At 43.4% G+C, this 22,374-nt stretch overlaps 1 protein-coding gene across 3 annotated transcripts in view; it reads left to right on the top strand.

Moving 5' to 3' along the window:
• The window catches only part of PDE8B (phosphodiesterase 8B), a 256,270-nt gene that overhangs the window by 218,830 nt on the left and 15,066 nt on the right, over positions 1 to 22,374 (top strand). For all 3 annotated transcript variants that reach the window (XM_012721817.1, XM_012721816.1, XM_004678190.2), the window contains 3 exons: positions 14,698 to 14,740; positions 18,080 to 18,157; positions 21,183 to 21,259. In XM_012721817.1, coding sequence (XP_012577271.1) covers positions 14,698 to 14,740; positions 18,080 to 18,157; positions 21,183 to 21,259 — 198 coding nt within the window. The remainder of the gene's footprint in view (positions 1 to 14,697; positions 14,741 to 18,079; positions 18,158 to 21,182; positions 21,260 to 22,374) is intronic.

Here is a 22,374-nt window from a genome sequence, read left to right as displayed (position 1 = left end):
GCCAGGGAAGTGACCCATATGGCATGGCAGACCTCTCCTGGCTTACCCACTGCTACCCTCACCAGTGTGTTCCAATAAATTTGTCCTGCTTCCCAGGACATTCTCTGGTGAATCCTTTCTCCACCACCCACCTATATCTCTGGCCTTCACCCCAGCTCTTGCATGCATAAATACATAGATCTTTATTTAAAAGAAAACAATGTGGCTGGACCCAAGAAGCATGAGAGCAAGTGAACAGAGGGCAGCCTTTAAATCCCAGTGAAGGGCCAGGCCACTGTGGGACCCCAGTCTTTGTCATATTTGTATCTCCCTTCTGGACCCTGACCCGTTGTGTGTTTGTGGCAAATATCTAAGGAATGAGTGTTTGTATCCAGGAGCAGAGAAGACCATGGTACCTGGGTATGGTCAGGATGGCTGTGTGAGTGGATGATACAAAGTCTGTCCACCATCCAGCAGGCTCTTCAGAGGCACAAGCTGCCAGTGACCTCGAGCTCCAGGCCCTCTCTCCAGCTGTGAGCCCCGTCAGCTTCTGGTGGAGCAAGAGGGTAAAACTTCCAAAACTTCCTTTTAGGCAATGTTCTCTGCTGCTTATAAACTTACAAGATGTTAAAAGTTGGTTTTTGAAGGAAACACAAAGCAAGTGTCTTCACATAAAACTCAGTAGAAAAGGGGGCGGGGAAAATCTTGCCTCATTTTACACAGAATGCCTCTCCATGCACAGCTGCTGAGGGTGAGTCAGCATTTTTGATTTACTTTCTGGGCTGCAGTTCACATTCCTTTTGGGTCAGTGGTGCAGAGCAGAGCATGGACTCGGTCCGGGGTTGAGAGGGACTCTGGAACTCTGAAAAGGGCACACAGGCCCCAGAGGAGCCCCTCTTGTGCTGAACTCATCACAGGCCCCAAGCACATTTCCAGTGATGCCTGCTGGCAGTGACCTGGCCGTTGTTTCTGGAAATGCCAGCTGGACGCCTGGAGATGTCTAGGTTTTCCTAGGTTCTAACAAATTGAGTCACATGTCTCGGTGCCTTGTTTGTGCATTTTGCACCAACAACTCAAAACACATTCTCACCTTGAACAGTTGCCCTGGCCAGGCCATCTGGAGTGGGGTTGTCACTCCCACTCATGGGCTGGTGTGGCCTTTATGACAAATACTTTCCCGCAGGGGACATGGTTCTTCAAGTGTGAAAATGATTTGATTTGTGGAGAAACCTTGATCTCTAGTGTCCGGTTCTCGGTAAGGGCACTGGCAGGGCCATTTAAAGAAGAATACAGTTTTGTGTTTGGTCCTTCAGATCCACTTCTCTTCCTCCAGAAGACCCCTTTGTGTTCTCCAAAGGCACTAGGTAAAGCCACTCTTCTCCCAATCCATCCAGTACCCCTGTCTGATTTATCGTTCCAAGTTGTTCTTGGCTGGTTTATTTCCATCTTAACCTCCACTCTCTCGCTGTTACCTGTAAGGTCCTCGCAGGCAACTTAGGGTCTCGTGACACCAGCTGCTTGGCCATTCCTGTGACATGGCACACGCATCCCATGTAACCTCCGTTCTAGAAGGCTCGTGTGCTCGTGGTCCCCGAGTCCCAGATCTATATTCAGAACTAGACTCGAGTCTCATTTCTCCTGCTGAACGTCCCCTCGCGCTGACCTCTTGCACTTGCTGGCTGTGTGATCCGGCCGGTACTTGGTCGGGGTCTGTCCTCGTCAGCCACACTTGTCATCTCAGCAGCTCTCAGGGTCTACCACCCCTGACTTCTCTTCTCCTCCCTTGAAGCCTCTTCCATAGTGCAAAGTAGATGACTAAGATGTTCAGGCTAAATCAGGTTTTCTGAAATGACCCACCAGCATTGTATCTTTTTAAGTTAATCACAGAAAGTACTTGGTGAGCGACCCAGAGGAATGAGGTACCCTCTGATCTATTCTAGTTGTATTGAATCTAATAGACAATATTAGGATAATATGAAATCAGAAGAAAAGCTCAGAGGGGTGGGCTAGATTCGGTTCTCACAGACTGGTGAGAAAGAAGTGATGGGCATGGGAGTTATTTCCATCAAAAGCGTAAGCAGGATTTTTTGCCGAGTGAGATATTTGAAGGGGTGAGACAGAAGGGAGAGCGAAGAATGAGTCCAAATGAGTGTCAGTGATTGCCAACACCCATGAATTCAGAGGTGGGAAGGGGTTCCTGGGGCGCTAAATGGAAGCCTCGGTGGGACAAGAGAAGCAAGGAGGGCAAGTTTGTGCAGGCTGAAGTGATGCATAATCTGTTGACTGCTTAGCTGTGTAGAGTTGAAAGGAATTTAGGGTGATTCCAAAATGACATTGCATCTGGAAATTATGAAGTTTAATAAAACAGTGTTTATGATGAACTGCGTATTTTGCGACAGGTTCTGTCCTTTCTCCACTGAATTGCCTTTGCACCTTTGTAAAAATCACCTTTGTAAAAATCAGTTGACATGTAGGTGTGGTTCTTGCATTAGACTTGTTATGTTCCATTCATCTCCTTGTCTGTCTCAGTGCTGCTGTGGCTACTGTGGCTTTATAATAGGTCTGCAATCAGGTACTGTACATCTTAGCTTCTTTTTTAGTTGTTTTTGGGATTACCAGATACATCTGTAAGTCTGCAGTCTACTTAACCTGATGCTGTACTGACTATGTGAAACAAAGGCACTTCTCACTCTTATGGTTCCTATACCACCCTTCCCATCTGGTGTTCGATGTTACCATTTCATATATATATCACCTCTGTTCACATTTTAAAAGCCATAAGAAGTGTTAGCATTTCTGCTTTAAAAACATGTTTTCGGGCCCTCCCTGGTGGCTCAATGGGTTAGGATGCAGCACTGCAAGTTGGCCACAGTGCGAGTTTAATCCCCGGCCCCAGAGGTGACCCACATGGCATGGCAGACCTCTCCTGACCCACCCGCTGCTCCCCTCAGCAGTGTACTTCATCGATCTGCCTGTTCTGCTCCCCACTCTGTCTCTGGTGAACCCTCTCACTGCCCCTCCACCTCTGGCTTGTACTCCAGTTCTATATGCATAAATAAATCTTTTTAAAAATCCACTAAAAGAACATCTGTTTTCAAGAAATTAAGATAACATTTTCTCTAGTATTTACCCAAATACTTGCCATTTCTGAGCGCTGAAGGTTGAAGAGAAAGCAGCCCTAATCTGGTCCTTGACCCTGCTCTGCGGTTCTCTGCCCTCAAGCAAACTCCCCACCTCTTGGCTTCAGTTGCCTCCCTCTGTGACAGATCATAGGTGCCTCTGCTGCCTGCAGACTGAGCTGCACAGGCCCCCTCCACTCCATGCACACACGCCTTGACTCTAGGACAATAAGCTCCTTTATTAATGTGGATTTTTAAACACTGCAATAGAGTAGTTTCCTTCCCAGGAAACTTTCACATCAGTTGCTGTATCCATGGAGACTGAAAGGCCGTGCTGTTGCCCGAGTGACTACTAGGAAAAGTGCATGCCTGTGCTTCTGGGACCCTCTCCTGACAGATTGGGGGGGGAGGAGAGCAGCCCCCCAAGCCTGCTGCACTAAATGCTTCTCTTTGAAACTCACCCTGGTGTCATGGAGGACCCAAGGTGTGTGTGCTACTTCAAGAACCTTCTGGCGAAGGTGTCACAAGGGTAGCCCCAACAGAAAGGGTCAGTTTTGACCAGTGGACCAATCTGAATGATCCCAAACATTCTCTAGGGACAGGACTAAGACTCTGATGAAACCGTATTTGAATTCTAAATCTACTGGGTCTCCAGCTGCATTCAGACAGGAGTTTCAGATGTGTTTATTGTACATCTTCATCATAATAGCCCCATCTGTAAAACTGAAAAGCTGGGACCCACGAACTTAAAACCCATCTTTTTGTTTAAAATGAGAGTGTATTTGATGCCAACTGTCCTATCTCCCTTTCTTCAGTCAGACCACCCTAGAAAATTAAATCTCCCTGTAACATGCTGCGAGAGCTGGCCTGTCATCATGAAATTTCACGGCTGGCCATTACTGACATGAAGACTTCAAGTCCAGGTTTTCAGTAATGACCCACCTGCTCAGCTTGAGTGATATTTTAGTATGTCTGGAAGGAAAAAAAAAATCTGCCTAGGCAGCATGGGACTTGTATTTCCAGAAATTATGAATGTCGCTTTGATTCATCCATCTTTTCAGAACAGAGGAGTGTTGTTTAATACTCCTTTGTGCCTTCGTTCTCAGGGTCCATTTCCAGGCTAAATTAGGTTAGTGGTCTTATTAGCTCGTGTTTCCTGGCAGGTGGCATTGGCCCTCACTCTGGCCACCTAGGACCAGAAGTGGCTGCAGCGTCAGAGGGAGTCACATGGAAGCAAGTGTGTGGGCAGGGCAGGGCAGGGCTGTCCAGAGGCATCACTAAGAAAGTGTTGCTGGGAACTCACCAGACACTGTGCTGGACACAGGCCCGACCTTCTCAAATAGGGAGATTAAGCTCGGCAGACTGACCCCACCTGGTCCGCTTGCTGCTAGGTAGAGAGTGTGACTCTGCCGGCACCCCACTAGTGTCAGCCCACTGAGTACCACATTACCCAGCTGTAAAATCAGCCTCCCTCCAAATCTGTTTCAGTCTTTCATAAGGGTAGTCCTCAGAGGAAGGGAGGAGTCAAGGATGAGGGGCTCCAGACCTCCACCCCCATCCACTGTTCCAGCTAAAACAGCTGTGCTGTGCCAGTTGTATATTTTCTGTGTTAGTTGAAAGGAAGTCCCCTGCAGGTAACCCTCAACATGTCCGGCTGCTCCCTGGGCCCCCTGTGATCAGTGTCAAGCCAAGGGTAATTGAGTCATTGTCATCAAGAAACCGAGCAGCTTCTACTCTGTCCACAACCGAAAGCCCTGTCATTTTCAGTCTCCTCCAGGAAGCCTGGTCCTCCGAGTCCACGCAGGCTTGACTCCTTCCCTCTGAAGCCAGGGCACTAGGGGGCCGGAGGATGGGCTCATAGTTTGACTGTTTCCTAGACTTCAGACATGCCTGGGGCTTAATTGCTTCCACCTCCAGGCACCAGCTCACCTATTCATGTCTCATATTTTTCATTAAAAAGACCCACTTTTGGTTTTGCTGTATTTAATCATTTGCTTCATTTCCCTATTACCATATATAAATGAAATCCTAAGTTTTGACGTGAGCCATTCTCAGTGAGATCGTATCTTACTGTATTTTGATTTGCCTTTCCTTAATAAGTGATGATGAGCATAGTTTTTCATGTGTCTATTGGCAATCTGTCTTTTTTTTTTTTTAAAGATTTATTTATTTGTACATACAGAACTGGGGTACAGGCCAGAAGCTCAGGGGTGGCGAGAGGCTTCACCAGAGACAGAGTGGGGAATAGAACAGGCAAATCGTCGAAGTACACTGCTGAGGGGAGCAGCGGGCGGGTCAGGAGAGGTCTGCCGCGCCATGTGGTCACCTCCAGGGCAGGCGGGAATCGAACTCATGCGGAAGCGACTTTAGATTCTCAGTGCTGTGCTTTAACCCGCTGCGCCACCAGGGAGGGCTGGCAATCTGTCTTTTATGGAAAAGCGTCTGTTCAGAACTTCTGTCTCTGCTTTGAGTAGTTGTTTTTTTTAATGTTGCTTTGAGTTATTTATCTATCTTAAGATGTTAACTCCACTATATGATATGCAGATATCTTCTCCCATTCAGTAGCCTCATTTCGTTTTGTTGAGTTTCTTTTGCTATGTAGCAGCTTTTTAGTTTGTTGTAACAGCCTTATTTTGCTTTTGTTTTCCCTTGTCATTGAACTTAAGCAAATCCTCAAACACATCTCTAAGACTGTTCAGAAGTGTACCACCTGTGTTTTCTTTTATATCTGTTTTTAATGCATATTGAGTTATTTGTGCATGTGTTAGTGATCTAATTTTGCTCTCTTGCTTATTGTCCAGTCTTCTCAACCCCTTTTACTGAAGAGACTCTGCTAGCGCTATTACATGCTCTGGACATTTTGTTGTTGTTGTTGATTAACTGTCCACGTAAGAGTGGGTTTATTTCTGGGTTGTATCTTCTGAGCTTTAATCTGTGTATCTATATTCATCCCAATACCATGTTGTTTTGATAACTACTGCTTTGTAGTTAGTTTGACATCTGGGAATATAATACCTCTGTTGCTCTTTTTTGTCAGTCTTATTTTTTTCTGTTCAGGGCCTTTGTAGCTCCCAATAAGCCTTGTGATCCTTTTGTTCTATTTCTGTGAATAATGCCAATGGGATTTTGATGGATCAACACTGAGTCTGTTTGCCTTGAATATTGCCTTAGGTTATGCAGCCATTTTAACAGTGTTAACTCTTCCAATTCATAAACACAAAGTATCTTTCCATCTCAGGACACACAATGATAAAGCAGTTTTACTCTTCTGTTCTCTCATTGTTACTCATTTTTCCTTTGTGCTATATCCACCTGTGCATTAGATTTCAAAAGCCTGATTTATTAGGTAAAGGTCCTGCTGATTGATTCTGTCTCATGCTAGTCAGAGTGTAAATGAAGCCCTGGTGTCACTAACTCTCTGTTGAGTGCTAGTGTAACCTAAGTGGGAAAATGTTAGATCTTTGCATTTCCCTCATTCTCTTGGCATAAACAAGCAGGCATAAGAGTTTATGCATAAGTGTCCCACAGAAGTACCATCATCCATTGATAATTCTTTTATATATATATTTTATATTATTGTTCCCTTTTGTATAGCATTTGCTTTCTCCTTTCAGGTATAGTCTCTGTACAATTAATCTGTGCACCATCACCATGGTCTGAAGTAGCAGGTCTGAAGTAGCAAGCAGGTCTGAAGTAGCAAGCAGGTCTGAAGTAGCAAGCAGTATAAACATGGTGGAATTCTCAAGAGTACATGTGTGAAAGTGTATTAAGGGAACTGGCATTACCTGGGCACCTTCTAGGAGCTAGGCCACTGGTTCTTAAAACATGGGGAACTTTTTATCAACAGATGTGAAAATTTGTGGACCCCATACCAGACTGACAGAAAAAAATGGTGGGTAGCGGGGAATATGCACACAGCTCTTCAAGTGATCCCCATATAATACCAGTTGGAGAGCTGCCGGGATGGGTGCTCGCACAAATTACTTCATTTAACCCTCTTAGGTCCTAGAAGGTAGACATTGTTCCCCACTTCCCCATAATGAGATAGAGGATTAGGGATGCTTATAAGTTTTACACAACTCAGTTTACAAGCCTCAGATCTTCCCACTTGGTGTTTCCTGAACTGTAGTATGTCATCACATCCCCAGGAGATTAATTGGGAAACTGTGGAAAAGGGAAACTAAATAGGAAACTAGATGGCAAATGTGGATTCTGAATCAGTGAGCCTGAGTCTGGGCACAGCTGGTAGGAGGCTTCCCCTCCAACAGCCAGGTCCACACGGCTGCAGCCTCTGTCTCACTTGGGAACTTGTTCAAGATCCAAATTGTAGGTCCCACCCAGCACTAGTGAACCAGAAACGTGGAGGAGGGGCCCAGGAGCCTGTTCAGTGAGCCCTTCCATTGATTCTTACTTGTGCTGAAGTTTGAGAACCACTGATATATTAACTCGGTATTTTTCAGGAATGAAGAAGCAAAGTGGTTCTTACCTTGTAGGTTTTTTGAAAGTCTTTCAAAAACTGGACAAGGGAAAAAAGATAAGGCATTTAAACATATATATGTTTTTCCATTCAATAAAGACATGAAAATATTACTGGTCTACATAATAAGAATATTTCTGCAAGGCTTATAGCAAATGAAGGTTGAAGGTAGGGCCAGTGGTCAGAAGCACTGAGATAAGAGGAGTTTTGACCAGGGATTCTAGCGGTATCTGAACATGCTAGATCTGGAAGGATACAGGAGAGTAGACTTCAACTTTTATATGAAAATGTCTAACCATGGAGGAAGGTAAACCCATGCTTATCTGGCATACAACAGATTACAGGTACCTGAGGGAGGAGTAGGTGGGGGGGGGGGGAAGCATAAACAGCCTGGTATCTTTCTTTTTTTATCTTGTATAATCTTAAAAAATTCGTGTGCCTTTTCCTTTATATCAAACCAACACTTTGATAAAAGTAATGTTTTAAATTACCATCAAGATAAAAGGAGGAAAAGAATGTTGTGCTGAGTCTGTTAGACTCAAGATTGATGTGAATTTCTCCTCTGTCTTGGTGCTACAGAACTTTAAGAGCCTAGACTGAGAACACATGAAAACACTGTCACCGGCAGGACTGTGGCCTGAGAGCCATGTAGAGGTGATTGCTGAGGACAGGACTCCAGAGGCATTCAGTAATGACAAGTGTATATCCCAAAGTTCCTAAAATGCTGAAGGAAACATCTTGTATTTATTTACTTGTTTGGTTGTTATTGGTGTTTTGTGAGGTGTTTTGTTCCAATATTTGGGGAAACACCCTTTGGTATTCATGTGCCTTTTGGAGAGTGTTTTGAGAAGTATATCTGCAAGTAGCTTTGGAAAAAAAAAGTAGACAGAAAATATCTTTGATCTAGGCATCAGGCCTTCTCACCATTCAGGGAGATATTTATCAAAGTATTCTCAGTAAAGAAAGACGATCAAAGCAATCCTGTAATATACCACTCACTGTCATTCTCATTGCATGTAAATGAAGGGGGCTCTCAGAAGACTCCGTGTTCCATGATCCTGTCTCTTCATCTACTCTTCATCCTCTGCTTCATCACCATTCAGTCTTACAAAAAAAAATGAAAGCTCTCTCTTGTGTGAAGCTGTTGACCAAGGATGTTGTCATAAAACAAAGATTGCTTAATAAGTTGACTTTGGAGAGTGGTGTTATTTTTTTTTCCCCCTGTTAACCAGGTTTTTATCCCTTTTCTTATATTTGGAGGTAGGAAGACACAATCAAACAATATAAGCTTGGGTTTTAAAACTTTCATCAGAATCTTCTTCCTTCAAAACCAGCACTCCTATTAGTAAGAATCCTTCACAGTCTCTTCTCATTTCATTTCACATGCGTATGCATATGAACAGCCTTCTTGTTTTTAAAGTAATAACTACTGTTTTGACTACTCAATTGAATATAATGAGAAATTAACAAAGAATCTCTGAAGTGTTGGGAACTAATCTACAGATGAGGGTGCATTCACGTATTTTGATGGTCTTGATTTCCTATCATACCAATTCATTTGCCTGACATAGATTTGGCACTCTCAGGGCACACAGATTCATTTTCCACCATTATTATACTTGCTTTAAAGGACATTTTATGAAAGCTTTACAGGAAATTTCCTTATCAGTATCTTACCATAAAACATTTTACAAATCATTACCTTTAGGAATGTCAGTGAATCAGCAATGACCAGTGAGATGGCCAAATCAATAAGAACAGCGTTCTTACCACAAGCTGTAAAGTACCTGGTTAATCTGAGTCTCTTGTGGCTGGTTTTGTACGGATTGAGCTTCTGTATACTTTGTGACTCCTGGATAAACAAAGGTAGCAAAGATGAGGCACAACCTACACTTAAATGCAACTCAAAGTTTGATAGAAGGACAATCAAATTAGAACAAACTGTGACCCATAATAAATGGAATAAGGGAAAAGACAGAAGGACTTGGCCTTATGAGGGATTGGGTGGGCAGGAAATAACCTGGAGGGGCTACTTTATGGAAATCACCTTTCAGTTAAGATCTGGCAGCCAAACAGGGAAAAGAAAAATAGTGGATTGGACAGCTTTCTAATTAGAGGAATCATAGGTGCAAAAGGCCCACAGGTAGTTGGGACAGCTGCATAGAAAGGAGGTCAGTCTGCTCTGAAAGCTAAGAGCGCAGGGTAAGTGGCAGGGATCAGGCCACACTGCAGAGCCTTGTGATGAAGGTGTCTTATGGGTTGACCCATAGAAACAGGAAGTGGGAGTTTTAATGATGGGAGTAAACAGTTTTGCAAGATTACACTAGCTGAAGAGCTGGAAATGGATTGCATAATAGAGTGTCTCAGAGCTGAGGTCAGAGCTGACAGTAGCCTGTACTTTGCTGATGGAAAGAAGTGAAGCAGGTCATGCAGAGGTATTTGACAGGGAAATTTTACAAGATTTGTTGATGATGGACTGGACATGGGGATAAGACAATAGACCCATCAAGGACAAGCCCATACCATGATGCATACCATGACATCTGGTGATTTTAATTATGATTTATGCTTTTTGTGACTTGTCATTCAGTAATGTCAAGTGTATGTTCAAACTTCTTAAAATGCTATTCACATTCCTAAGATGATTCTGAAATGAATGCTCAAGGAGAGATCTCGTATTTATTTACTTGTTTGGTAGTTACTGTACTAATCCTGACTTCACCTCTTATTTGCTAAAATGGCTCATGATTTTCAATTTAAAAAAAGGTTGATTTTAATATATATGTTAAGAGGGTTAGCATCATTTCGTTATTTCTTGGTGTTTTTCTCTCAAAAGAGATATCAGGATTTAGGTTCATTTGTCATACCATAATTTAGAAAACCAACCAATACAATTAAATCAACGTTTTAGTTACCTAGGTATGCCTTACAATTCTAAGATTGACAGACGCTGCTACAATTCCCTTGTTAGGACTGAAGCATCATCTTCATGTCTGGGCTTAGGGTAAAAACTCCCGGGGACCATGGGATGTCATTTTCCTCCCCCAACTTCAAGCTGTTCTCAATTTCTTTCATCTTGCTTATTTTCACAGAATTTGGTATCATATTTCTGACATCCAATTTCTAGTTATTAATCTATTTTCTCAGTTGGACCTACACTTTCATCAACATTTTATAATGAAAATGTTAACATACACACACATTTAATTGGTAACTACTGATGTAGGTGCTTCAATTGAAATTTCTCTATCATACATCTACCCCTCTCTCTAGTCAAGTATCAGTCCATTTTATTTCTTGATAGATTTCAAACTAAGCGGCAAAAATCAGCTCATTTCACCCTTGGCTCTTCAACATGCATATTATTAATAAGTTGAATATTTCTTTTCAGGTCTTTTATTAGGTAAAAGTTCCATTTAATATACAAATCCTAATATAATACTTAGCTTTTAAAAATGCATATACAGGCCCTCCCTGGTGGCGCAGCGGGTTAAAGCACAGCACTGAGAATCTAAAGCCGCTTCCGAATGAGTTCTATTCCCGCCTGCCCCGGAGGTGACCACATGGTGTGGCAGACCTCTCCTGACCCGCCCGCTGCTCCCCTCAGCAGTGTACTTCGTCGATCTGCCTGTTCTGCTCCCCACTCTGTCTCTCACCCTCCGCATCTCTGGCCTGTACCCCAGTTCTGTATGAATAAATAAATAAATCTAAAAAAAAATGCATATACATCTGTAACCTAGACCCCATCTAGATACTGAACTTCGCATTCCAAATTGCCCCTTCCTGGGTCCCCTGCTTCACTTTACCCCTCTCACCCCCAGAGGTAACACTCAATTACTTAACCATAGATTACTTTTGCTTGTTCTAGAACTTCATGCAGTATATACTGTTTGGTTGTTATTGTACTAATACTGACTTCGCCTCTTGTGTTTGGTTTATTCATCATAATGTTTTATGATTTATCTACATGGCATGTATCAGTAATTTTTTTTTCCTTTTTAATGCTGAGTAGTATTTTATTGCATTTACCACAACCTACCACAGGTTAATTCTCTTGTTGATAGAATTCTGGACTACTTTCAGTTTTGTGTTTCTCTAAACAATTTCAGACAAGTTTTTTCCATGAATATAAGCTTTCATAGGTAAATAGTCAGTAGTAGAACTGGATACTGAGGAGCTGGGAGGTGTGCTTAATTTTCTGAGACATTGCCAAACCTTTTTTGCTAGTGCCTGTACAATTAAGTTAGCCCATATCCTTGACAAAATTCATCTTGTTTCAGACATTCTGATTATTGTTTAAGAAGCAAGCTAACAAATGACCTTAGAATCATGTATACACACACACACACACACACACACACACACACACACACGACTCCAGAATTTGAGTGTTTCCTAGTACCAAACATAATCAGGTGTTTGTAAATAAACCATTTAGTATAAATACAGCAACATTTGTGGAAATCTACAGTATTTAAGTAACTAAAGATTGAAATTATGATTCCCCCCCCCCCAACCAAGCTGCCAGTTTCCAAGGACTTGTTATGAAGCCCCAGCTTTGGACTGGGTAGAGCAGTAGATCCATCTCCAAGGGTGTTAACATTACAGAAACTCAGTGCTGAGGCCTGTTGGCCCCCACAGTACACATGATATCAGAGCTGCCAGTCTTCCTGTGCATGGACATACTCTCCACTTTAAGCTTTCTTTCAACAACAAGGAAACAGACTGAAACAATACCCTCCAGAGAGGCTCACTGACATGGGATATTGAATGATGGTCCCTTTTCTTTGCTTCATCATGTATATGACAAGGCCTATCAATAGCAGAGATTTAAACTCCCCCAACATTTCAAGAAAAGTGTATTTCAAATGATGTCCTACACTGAATCAGGGAACACTGTCTTCAGTTTGACAGGCCTGGGGCTGGGGCCTCCCTTGTGGGGCCTTAGTGAGGAGAGCAAGGTGACCTAGAGGAAGTGGATTTAGCGTTAGTGGGAGCTCCTTTTGAAACTGAGCTCTGCTCTGAACTCATTATGAGGCTCAGGCAAGGCCCTTCAGCCCTGGAAGCTTCAGCTTGCCCATCTGTTGGAAGGAAAAGATCTTTCCTCATGTAGGGCAGTAGTGTGAGGAGAATGAACAGGGAAGCTGCTAGCACACAGCCAGCATTTAAGAGCCAGTTGCTGCTATCACAGAAAAAAGGCAGTCTCTTTCTGTCCCAGTCCTTAGACACAATCCTCCCCTGGCTGCCCGCCTGAGAACACCAAAGTACAGAATTTAGCCTCCAAGAAGAAAAATTTAAATCTGAAAGGATTTTTCCATCCACGTGACTCTTGAGATGCAAGAGAGGGTATTCAGAAACAACCTGATTTGGGAAGTGGCAGTGAACACCCAGCACCATCGGTGTGGGTGTGCTGGGTAGGCCGCCTTGGGTGCTGCTCCTGCTGCCAGGGACTCCAAAATAAGGCCTAGGTGGGCTGGAGGTACATGTTGACACAACCCTGCAGAACTTCCACTTGTAAAAGCAAATGGGACCACCCAGACCTTCTCCAGGCTCCTATTGTTGGTAGCAGGGAGCCCATGGGAAATAGATGAGCCAGTTCAGGAGGCAGCAGTGCTGGGGCGGATGCATTTGTTCAACTCAGAAAATGCCTCTGGGGTGAGGCAGAGTGAGGGCACGTTTCCATCCCCCAGGCAGAGTTGGGCTGTGCACCTACTGGACCTTGGGCTTCACCAAGTTCTTCTAAACAGCACACTAAGCCCATGTCTAGTCACAGGAGCTCCAGCCAATTGGCAGAAGACAAGGAAATGGGTTTTGTGCGTAATCTGGGGTACCACTGGGACTTTGTTCCTCAGGATGTCGGTAATGAGACTCAGAGAAAGCTAAGTATTTAAAGATCACCTGCTTTTGAGTTGAAGCTGATTGAGAAAACAAGTTACAAGGCCGAAGTTGTATGGCATAGTATCAAAAAGTGGCATTCTGCTCAGTGGCTTGAGAACAGATAAATGGTCTTTATCTGCAAAGGAAAAACCAAGGCAGTTGTTCACAGAAGCAAACAAAAAAGGGCCCATAATTTTGAGGTAGTCATAACCCTCAGTCGGACTACATTCAGACCAGGGTCTCACCCAGGCTGCCAGATCATGGATTCTATAATTGTAAGGATGGATCGAGTAGAACAATTCATAGAAAACCTGTATTTTAACCCTTCAACTGTATGTGATTATTTTTCAGTGGTTCAGTCAAACAAAACCAAATATTTCACCTGTATCTTATATGTGGCACTTAGTTTTTATGGTTGATGTTGCTAAAGCCATGCTAATCTTCCTTCATAGACAGTCCTACACACTCATCTGTCTTGTTCTTTCAAGCTGATTTCCCCCATCCATTGAGTGGCTACAAATGTTTGATGGTCTGAGTAACTGCAAGTTGAGCAGCAAAGCAACATGACTCTACGTGAAGTAGAACTAGATGTACCCCCAATAACAGCATCTTAGTCAGATATAAACACAGAAAATGCAGAATCCCAAAGGAAGTAAACACACACACACACACACAATGCCTAGAGTTAATGATTTCATTATTACAGATAAATGTTGAGCATTAGCACAAACAAATTGGGAGACAAGAAGTGGGTGTTAAAATGCTTCTGTCTTTCAGATCTTGTGAAAGACATCTTGTAGACTAACTGGGGAGCCATTTAAAGAACTTTTAAAAAAGACTATAAAAAAAATCCTAAACTTAAATTCAGATGATAATATAGGAAAATTGCATATGTCTGAAACAAAAAGACTCTGCATTAGCCTTACTAAAATTTTAAATTTTGTTACGGCCTTTGCTTTCTGCATTTCTGTAGCATCTCAACGTAGAGCAGATGACTGAAGTTAGGTGTGCCGCTGGCAAAGCACGGCCCTCAGGCACCCGGGACTCCGGGCTGAGCCATCCTCTGTGTGTCTGACTGTGGTAGGGCAGCGTGGTGGGGTGCACATCTTTCATCTGTTTATGTTCTCTGTGCAGCCTTTGCTTTCTTGAAGTTTTCGGAGTTTTTTAATGAAGTCATTTGGCTGGAACTGTAGTTAATAACATAATCTCTTTCTCCTGTTTTACCAAATGTTTGATCAACTTTAGCTTCACAAAGTTCATCGTGATTCAGGGGACAATTCTCAGACAGGTGAGAACACTTCGATTTTACTCTTTTACATTCAGGAGGCATTTGTGGGGTTAAGTGTATGAATTGCTCCATAGCACTCTAGCTTGACAGTCCCCACCTCAGAACCTGCATTACTAAAATCTGAGTGTGGGAGTCAGAGGTTAGAAAAGCAGAAGGAAAAAAGTCCTTATTTCATGCTGTCTACCATTTTCTCCAAAGCCTCTCCTGTCCTGATTTTCTTCTGCTGGCTAGAAACTTACACAGGGCTGATAAAATAGAGTGGTCCCAAAATCCTGGGGAGACACTGTTGTCCGGCCACAGTCCGTCTTCCCTTCCCTTGTAGCAGCAGTGATGTGGGGGCCTGTGCTGCGTACCACCACCTCCAGCCCCACTCACTTGCCTCATACCTGAAGCCAGACTCTCACTATCTGATCTTTGGTGTCCTCAGACACAAAATGAGGGAGCTGGACCTGATGTCTCCTACATGTGGAAAGGTCTGAAATTCTCTGCTTACTAGAGGAAAAAATCAGTGCCACTAGAGGCTGGCAATTCTTCCTGTATGTACACCATACATCCTCTCCTGTCTGAGGCTTTCCTGCCCCTGAAACATGGTCAGATCCCAGGTGACTAATTTAGTCCCTCTCCTCCATTCTAGGATGGGCCATACTTTAAGGCTACTCAGAAATTTTTAATTTGATCTGAGATTCAATTTCTTCATTTGTTAAATGAATTAGCAATGTCCATCTCATAAGGATTGAAGAAGGAAATGTGCATCTAGAGATCAGGCATGTCATCTCCTCCCCTTCCTTGAGCATATTCTAGGCAAGAACAGCGGGTTGACAACACACACACACACACACACACTCAAACTCACACTCACACCTCACTCACCCTCAGTCTCTCCCTGCTCCTCTCCTCTGGTCCTCCTTTCTGATACTTCAATTTCTTGTTAACATTTACAGTGAGAATACTAACTAACTTCTGAGCTTCTGAATATCAAAAACTTTTAAAAGAATTTTTTTGTGTCCATTAGAGTACCTAGCACTGCCTTGTATATAATAGATTCTCAAAAAATACAGAACACTGATGAGCTGAAGCCTGAGCAGATTCCGTCACTCATTAGCTCTTCAGTTATTTTTGTAATTTTTCCAAATTTATATCTCCTCATCAGTAAAATGGGCATTTTACTATGTAGCTTTCAGAACTGTGATGACTTCATACTGTGCATACGTAAAGTACACCACACAGTTCCTGGTGCACGGCAGACGCTCCCAGACTGGAAGCGTTTTTTTATTGGTGACACTGTATCCTTTCTGCCATTGACTGGCGTTACTTGAGTCTACTTTACCCTTTTCTTTGGTTCCCAAATGTATTCCTCAAGCATCTGTTGAGAGAAAGAATAACAATCCCTATGAGTTAAAAGTCTTTTCGTTGAAGAATATATTCTCTGAACTTATAATTTCCATTGCTGTGGAGTCTCTGAATTTTAGCTGAGATAAATTCAAGAAAAATAAGCATTACCAGTTGAATAATTTCTGACAAATGATTCAACCAGTCATCTTGGACCACAGCCATGAAACTAACCTCCTTAGTTTAATTTTTTTTTTTAGAATTTACATTTTGAGGAATCCCTGTGTTCTTTAATATTAAAATTAATGTTAAATCTTTAATAAGTTAAATGTATTACTCAGTAAGCATGTTAGGAATGTATATGATTCTTACATCCATGAACAGGCTAAATGTTTTGCAGATGACCCTGTAGTTTCTCAGGGCCTGGAAGATGCCATGTGATCCAAAGGGTATCATTTAAAATGCCACTCCCCAGGGATATCTGTATAAAGAGCTACTGAAACATACCCAAGGCCAGGAAAGGTATTAGGTCAGAGTTTGGAAGATAAAAATTAAACAAAGGGAGAATAAATACTTAAGGTAGATCATTTAAGGTTAAGGCTTTGTGGCTTTGGGATTTACATTAACTATACTATTTTTCATACCATGCTGTGTAAATGTAATTCATGTTAATGGTTAAAATGATGTAGAAGAGTACCGAAAGACCTTTATATTATATTATGAAGTGGAAACAGCAAGTAGTAGGACAGTCTCATTATCCCATAAGTGCCTAAATAGGCATATCTGCAAATGAAGAGATGTGGTCAATAATACTAGCAAAATACAACCTACTTACGCCATAGCAGGACTGTTCTCAGTACTAACCATAACGTAACTCATTTATATCTCACAACAACCTATAAATGAGATACTATAATTACCCCCATTTTACAAATGTGGGTGCCCACCATAGAAGTCAAGTAAAATTCCGGAGGTCACACAGCTACTAGATGGCACAGCAGAGGTTCAAGTTTCAGCAGTTTGGCTCTGGGGCAGGGGCCCGTAACCACTAGACTCCCCTGGACTTTTATTTGTTAGTGTCATCAACCACTTCTTAAGCATCATTGCATCTTTCATGGAATAGGATCATTTATTGGAGATGCATTCTCTTCTGGACTCTGCATGGCTGCCTCTTGTCTTAGCACAGTAATTCTGTAATACAGTTAAGTTTCTCTCCTTGCTCCTGGTTACTCGCACAAGAGGCAGCTGCTCTGGAAAGTCATGTTTCTGAGAGCCCCGGGCTGCTCTGTCATTTTTATCTCTGCTGTCATTAGTACCATGCACTGCTTGCTTAGATCTTGGATTAATGTAGCAGCAGATTTTGAATGTTAAATTCAAAGTGTGCAAAGATATGCAGAATGTAAGTGATTTTTTCCCCCCTCAGAAAAATCGGGACAAAGTGAGAGTTTAGTCAATGGAACTATACAGCTGTTTTCTCTCCTTTCCCCTTCTCATGATTTTCAGTGTGCAACAATGACATCAAAGCTTCAAGAGAACCTGAAGACCACTTACCAGTCTGACTTTTCAGACAGGCCTAAAACTGGTCTAGATTAGTTTCTGAAATAATTTCCAGTTTTATGTGTGAATCTCACTGGTATTTATTTCCCCAAATATCCTCCTAAACACCTTCCCTACATAGTTATGTATTGTGTTAGGTTGAAATGAACCCCTCCAAATACTCCCTCAGTTCTATTATTTTAAAAAGGTAGTTGATGCATAAACTATATATTGCTGATGAGCCCCATGGCCATAATGTCACATGATGGTTAAAGTAAGGAGCCTCATTTTACAACAGATAGGACTGATCATTCTGAGCCTGGATGATTTGTACAGAAAGCAGTTTACTATCTCATAAATTGATCTTATAGTGCTTAAAAGGTAACCTTGTTTTCTATGGGAAATGTGTTAAAACTTCACTGGTGAATAAGCAAAAAAATTAATCACTTTCCATTTCTAATCTGAAATCCTTAGAGTCTCATTCATTCAGATACAAGAACAGGAGGAAAGAGTCTATTGATGTGAAATCGATATCTTCTCGAGGCAGTGATGGTAAGAAGTTTTTTTTACATTTCTGAGACCTTTTAAAGCATAGACTATGACAGAGGGAATATATTCAGGTCCACAAGAAGCAGGATTTCCATTAAACCAGCCTTTTCTTTTTCAGTAGGTTGAAAATTTTTAGGCTTATAAAATGCTTTGATTTTTACAGTCTTTGTCTTCTGTTTGCAATAAGTCCATTTGTTTCCTGGGGCTGAGCTGTGCTGTGAGGTGTAATCATCCAGGCATCTCAGAGCCCAGGCAGCTAGTCAGTGCTCCTAGGGTGAGGGGTAGGAGGGGGGGGGTTAGAGTTGGGGCTTTCCAGCTCCCACCCAAGCCCAGCTTGGGCAAACCTGCACTACACCCTCCTCTGCGCTTATTAAAATGTCACAGATAAACTGTGAGACAGAATTGAGCAAAAGCCTTTCTTTTTTCAGTTCCATCATTCAAGCCTAAGTAATCCATTGCATTTATAGAGAGCTGGGAAAGTCAAAGATGATCCTGAAGTCAAATTCCTAATTGCCTGGGAAGTAACACTGACAGAAATAGCAAAGTCTCCAGCTATGCTTAAGTTGAAAACTAAGTAGGCATAATGAGTTGTATTGTAGTGGAGATACCAAGCAAGCTAAATGCAAAATTGCTACTGGGGGGGGGTGGGGGGAGTGGAGGTGTGGATTGGGAGCACTAGAGGAGACAGATGAAGCTAGGAGCGCTGAGAACATCTCAAGGATTGTGTGTGTGTGAATGGGAGAGAGGGGAAGGAGAGGGAGATAGGTGGTACCGAGGGGTACGTCCAAGGCTGAGGGGCACCCTCAGTGGGGGGGGGAGGCAGGAGCAATCATGCCAGAGAACAGAGCGGCCAGGGATGAGCCCCATGGGCACAGTGACACCTAAACCAAGAAGAAGAGGGCAGCAAGAGAAAGGAGACAGCCAGCAGGGCAATTAGAGTGTAGTGGGGATTACAGAGGTCAGGAGTTGGGAACAGACTAAAGAATTCACTGACTGATTGCCCTTTTATTTAGCAAATACGAATATAGGCTTGCTGGCTAGTGACTGTGGTAGAAAAGGAGAGCAGAGGGCACTAACTAAGGGGGCAAACAGGAAGGACAAGCAAAGGGCTTTTCAGTTCCTCGGGTCACAATAGGAAACTGAAGTCTAAGGGACATGGCTGAACAAGCAAGGACTGAAGACTCTGATAGGATGGGTAATGCCTATGAAGATGAATAAGTCACAGAGATGCAAGGGGTTTAGACCAGGGATGTAAAGAGAGAAAGACAGATTGAAACTGAAATATTTTCAGATAGATTGTGGGTATAGATAGAATATTTTATATGGAGTGGATAATGGGGAGGGTGTTTTAAAGATATATTTATTATGCATGCATGCATGCATACAGATGTTTATTGCTGCTTTATTTACAATTGGAAAAACATGGAAGCAGCCCAAATGCCCAAAAGTAGATGACTGGATAAAAAAGATGTGGTACATATATACAATGGAATATTACTCAGCAACCAAAAAAAAGAAACACATGTCTTTTGCAGCAACTTGGATGGAGCTGGAAAAGATCATGCTTAGTGAGATAAGCCAGAAAGAGAAAGAAAAATACCGGATGGTTTCACTCATAGCAGGAGTATAATGGACCAGGCGGAAAATAACAAAAATAATGAACAACCATATACCAGAGACATTCTGTGGGGGTGGAGTGGGGAATGGGATCGAAAAGGGGGGGGAGGGAAATGCATGGGATTATGGTGATGGCAAACGGGTAACTTGGTGATGGGAAACCCGCGGGGATTACAATTGAGATGGGGGGGAAAATGTACAAAATGATGTAAAAAAAAAAAACTTTTGTAGTTTAAAAAACAAACAACAAAAAAAAAACACAAGAACTGGGGTATAGGCCAGAGATGGGGGGAGGGAGAGGCTTCATCAGAGACAAGAGTGGAAGACAGAACAGGCCGACTGACTGAAGGGAGCAGTGGGTGAGACAGGGGAGGTCTGCCATATCATGTGGGTCAGCTCCCTGGCTGGGGATTGAACTTCTGATGCAGCGTCTGGTGATAGCTTCATAGTGCTGCGCTTTAACCCTTTGCACTATAAGGGAGGGTCATGGGAGGGGATTTCTAATCAGAAAATGGCTGTTTTCTGGAGAAGAGGTTGAGGACTCCCATCTCTCCAGCACAGAGATAGGGCAGGTCACAGAGTAGAAATGAGGGCCGCAGCAGCCGCTGCTCTGGCAGTGAGAGGAGGCCCAAGATGGGTGAGCAGCAGAGGAGGACTCCGTGGACACTGGCTCACTGCTGTCCCACCTGTAACGTAAGAGATGGCCACTGCTGAGGGCCTCACAGACAGTGTAGGACAGTCTGACCAGGATGAGACTTTTAAAGTAAAACTTCTTCCTACCTTTTGAATTTTAAACCACACATAAACATTAACTGCTCAAAAAAATATATTTAAAAAAGAAAGCTTCTAAAGATTGAAGGTGGAATCTTTAGCCACCACTGTGGCTTCTGGGTGTTAAGAACCTAACGGCTTAGAAAAGTAAATTGTCTGGTCCTAATTTTTCCTGAAAGTGGGCTCACTTTTCTTCCTGGCCCCCCACTTTTTGAGGATCATATACCCCCTACATGCCACACAGTGACCCAGTAACAAGGCCAGCGGCTGAGGACTGAAAGTGTGCAGTTGGCCATGTCGAACTGTAGTGACCCATGGGAAAGTGAGTCCCGGTGGATTGTTTGGCTCTTGGCATGGGGGTCAGGATCCCACCAACCTCTTCTGAAATTCCCTTTGTGGACCTGAATCTTGTAAAGCTGTCCTGCCAGCAAAGTTCCAGCCAGACTATTCTTTCCAGACACTGGCAAGTGATAGCTGCACTCTCAGTCTTTTAAGAGGAAGAGGTGGGTGAGTTCATAGCCTGGTAGGGAGCAGCTGAAGAGGGCAGCCCCCTGAGAGTCAGGCCCTTCCCCTGCAAAGGGCTCTTTTGTGCTTAGCCAAGCTGAGCCATCAAAACCAGGTGCAACTCTCTTCTCCCCAGCCCCCAGCCTGCAGAATCGGCGCTACCCTTCCATGGCAAGGATCCATTCCATGACCATCGAGGCTCCTATCACAAAGGTGAGTGACAGCTGCTGCCTCCACTGTGCAGCCAGGGTGCCCAGCACCGGGCTTTATCACCGGGTTCTGGAGATAAAGTAGTGATATCATACCCCAGAACCCCTTGCGTTTACAGGCCAGTAGGGGAACCTGCTGAACAGGCACTGTGTGTATAACCTAGTGAGTGCTTTGATGGAAAACAGGGGTCTATGAAAGAAAATCAGGTCGGAAGCTGTCTCTGTAGAGGAAGTAATGATTGAAGGAAGACTTGAAGCATGCAAAGGTGTTGGGGGGCGGTGGGCTCCAGGCATCAAGCAACAGGTCAGGGCAGGGGACTGAAGCATCTGAGGACTGGAAAGTGTCAGTGGCAGGAGCCCGGGGAGCAGAGAGAGGGCAATAGGGACACAGATTCCGTTCATTCCTGTCAACGGGCCTTGTAAAGTGTTTGCATTTTAGTTTTTAACGGGCACTGGAAACCACTGAACAGTTTAAAGTTAGGAGAGTGACATGGTCAAATCAGTTTACTGAAAACACTCAGCGACTGTGCGGAGGATGGGCTGAAAGCGCCGACAGAGAGGAGGGACCCGTGAGTAAGTTTTTCCAGACTCCTGGCAGGTAATGTGCCACTGGGCTGAGCCCTAGCAGCGGAGGCAGAAGTGAGGAGGCGAAGGAATTTGAAGGGGTAGAATAAGCTGTTTGAGTGATGCATTATATTGTCAGGGTGGAAAGAGGGAAGTGACACCCCTACGCATTTGGCTGGAGCACAAGATAACTTCCACATAGAAATGAGAGACAGAACAGTGCTTCTGTCTTTGATTATGTACATGTGTTGTTTATTTGCTTGCTCTGGGGAAGGGAGAACAAGCTCAGGAGTATACTTTGGGACATGTAAGATAGTCCAACAGATGTCAGTGGGCCTGTGAATTTACAAATTCAGGAAAGGCATGTATATTTGAGAGTCTTGGTATCGACCAGAATGTCCAGAGTAGTGGAAATAGAGGTTGCTGCAGGAGGGAGGGCAGAGTAGGGGAAGTGCCAAGCCAATCTCTGATGCGCTGCCACCTGGACAGGAGAACTAGAGGTCCAGCAAAGGCGCCTGAGGTGTGGTTGCTGGGGCTGGGGGAGGGCACTCTTCA

This window comes from Condylura cristata, unplaced genomic scaffold (genome assembly GCF_000260355.1).
Source record: "Condylura cristata isolate star-nosed mole 26May11 unplaced genomic scaffold, ConCri1.0 scaffold00007, whole genome shotgun sequence".
In the NCBI taxonomy this organism is placed as follows: Eukaryota; Metazoa; Chordata; class Mammalia; order Eulipotyphla; family Talpidae; genus Condylura; species Condylura cristata.
Note: the sequence above shows the minus strand (reverse complement) of the source record. Positions and strands in the feature narration are given on the sequence as shown.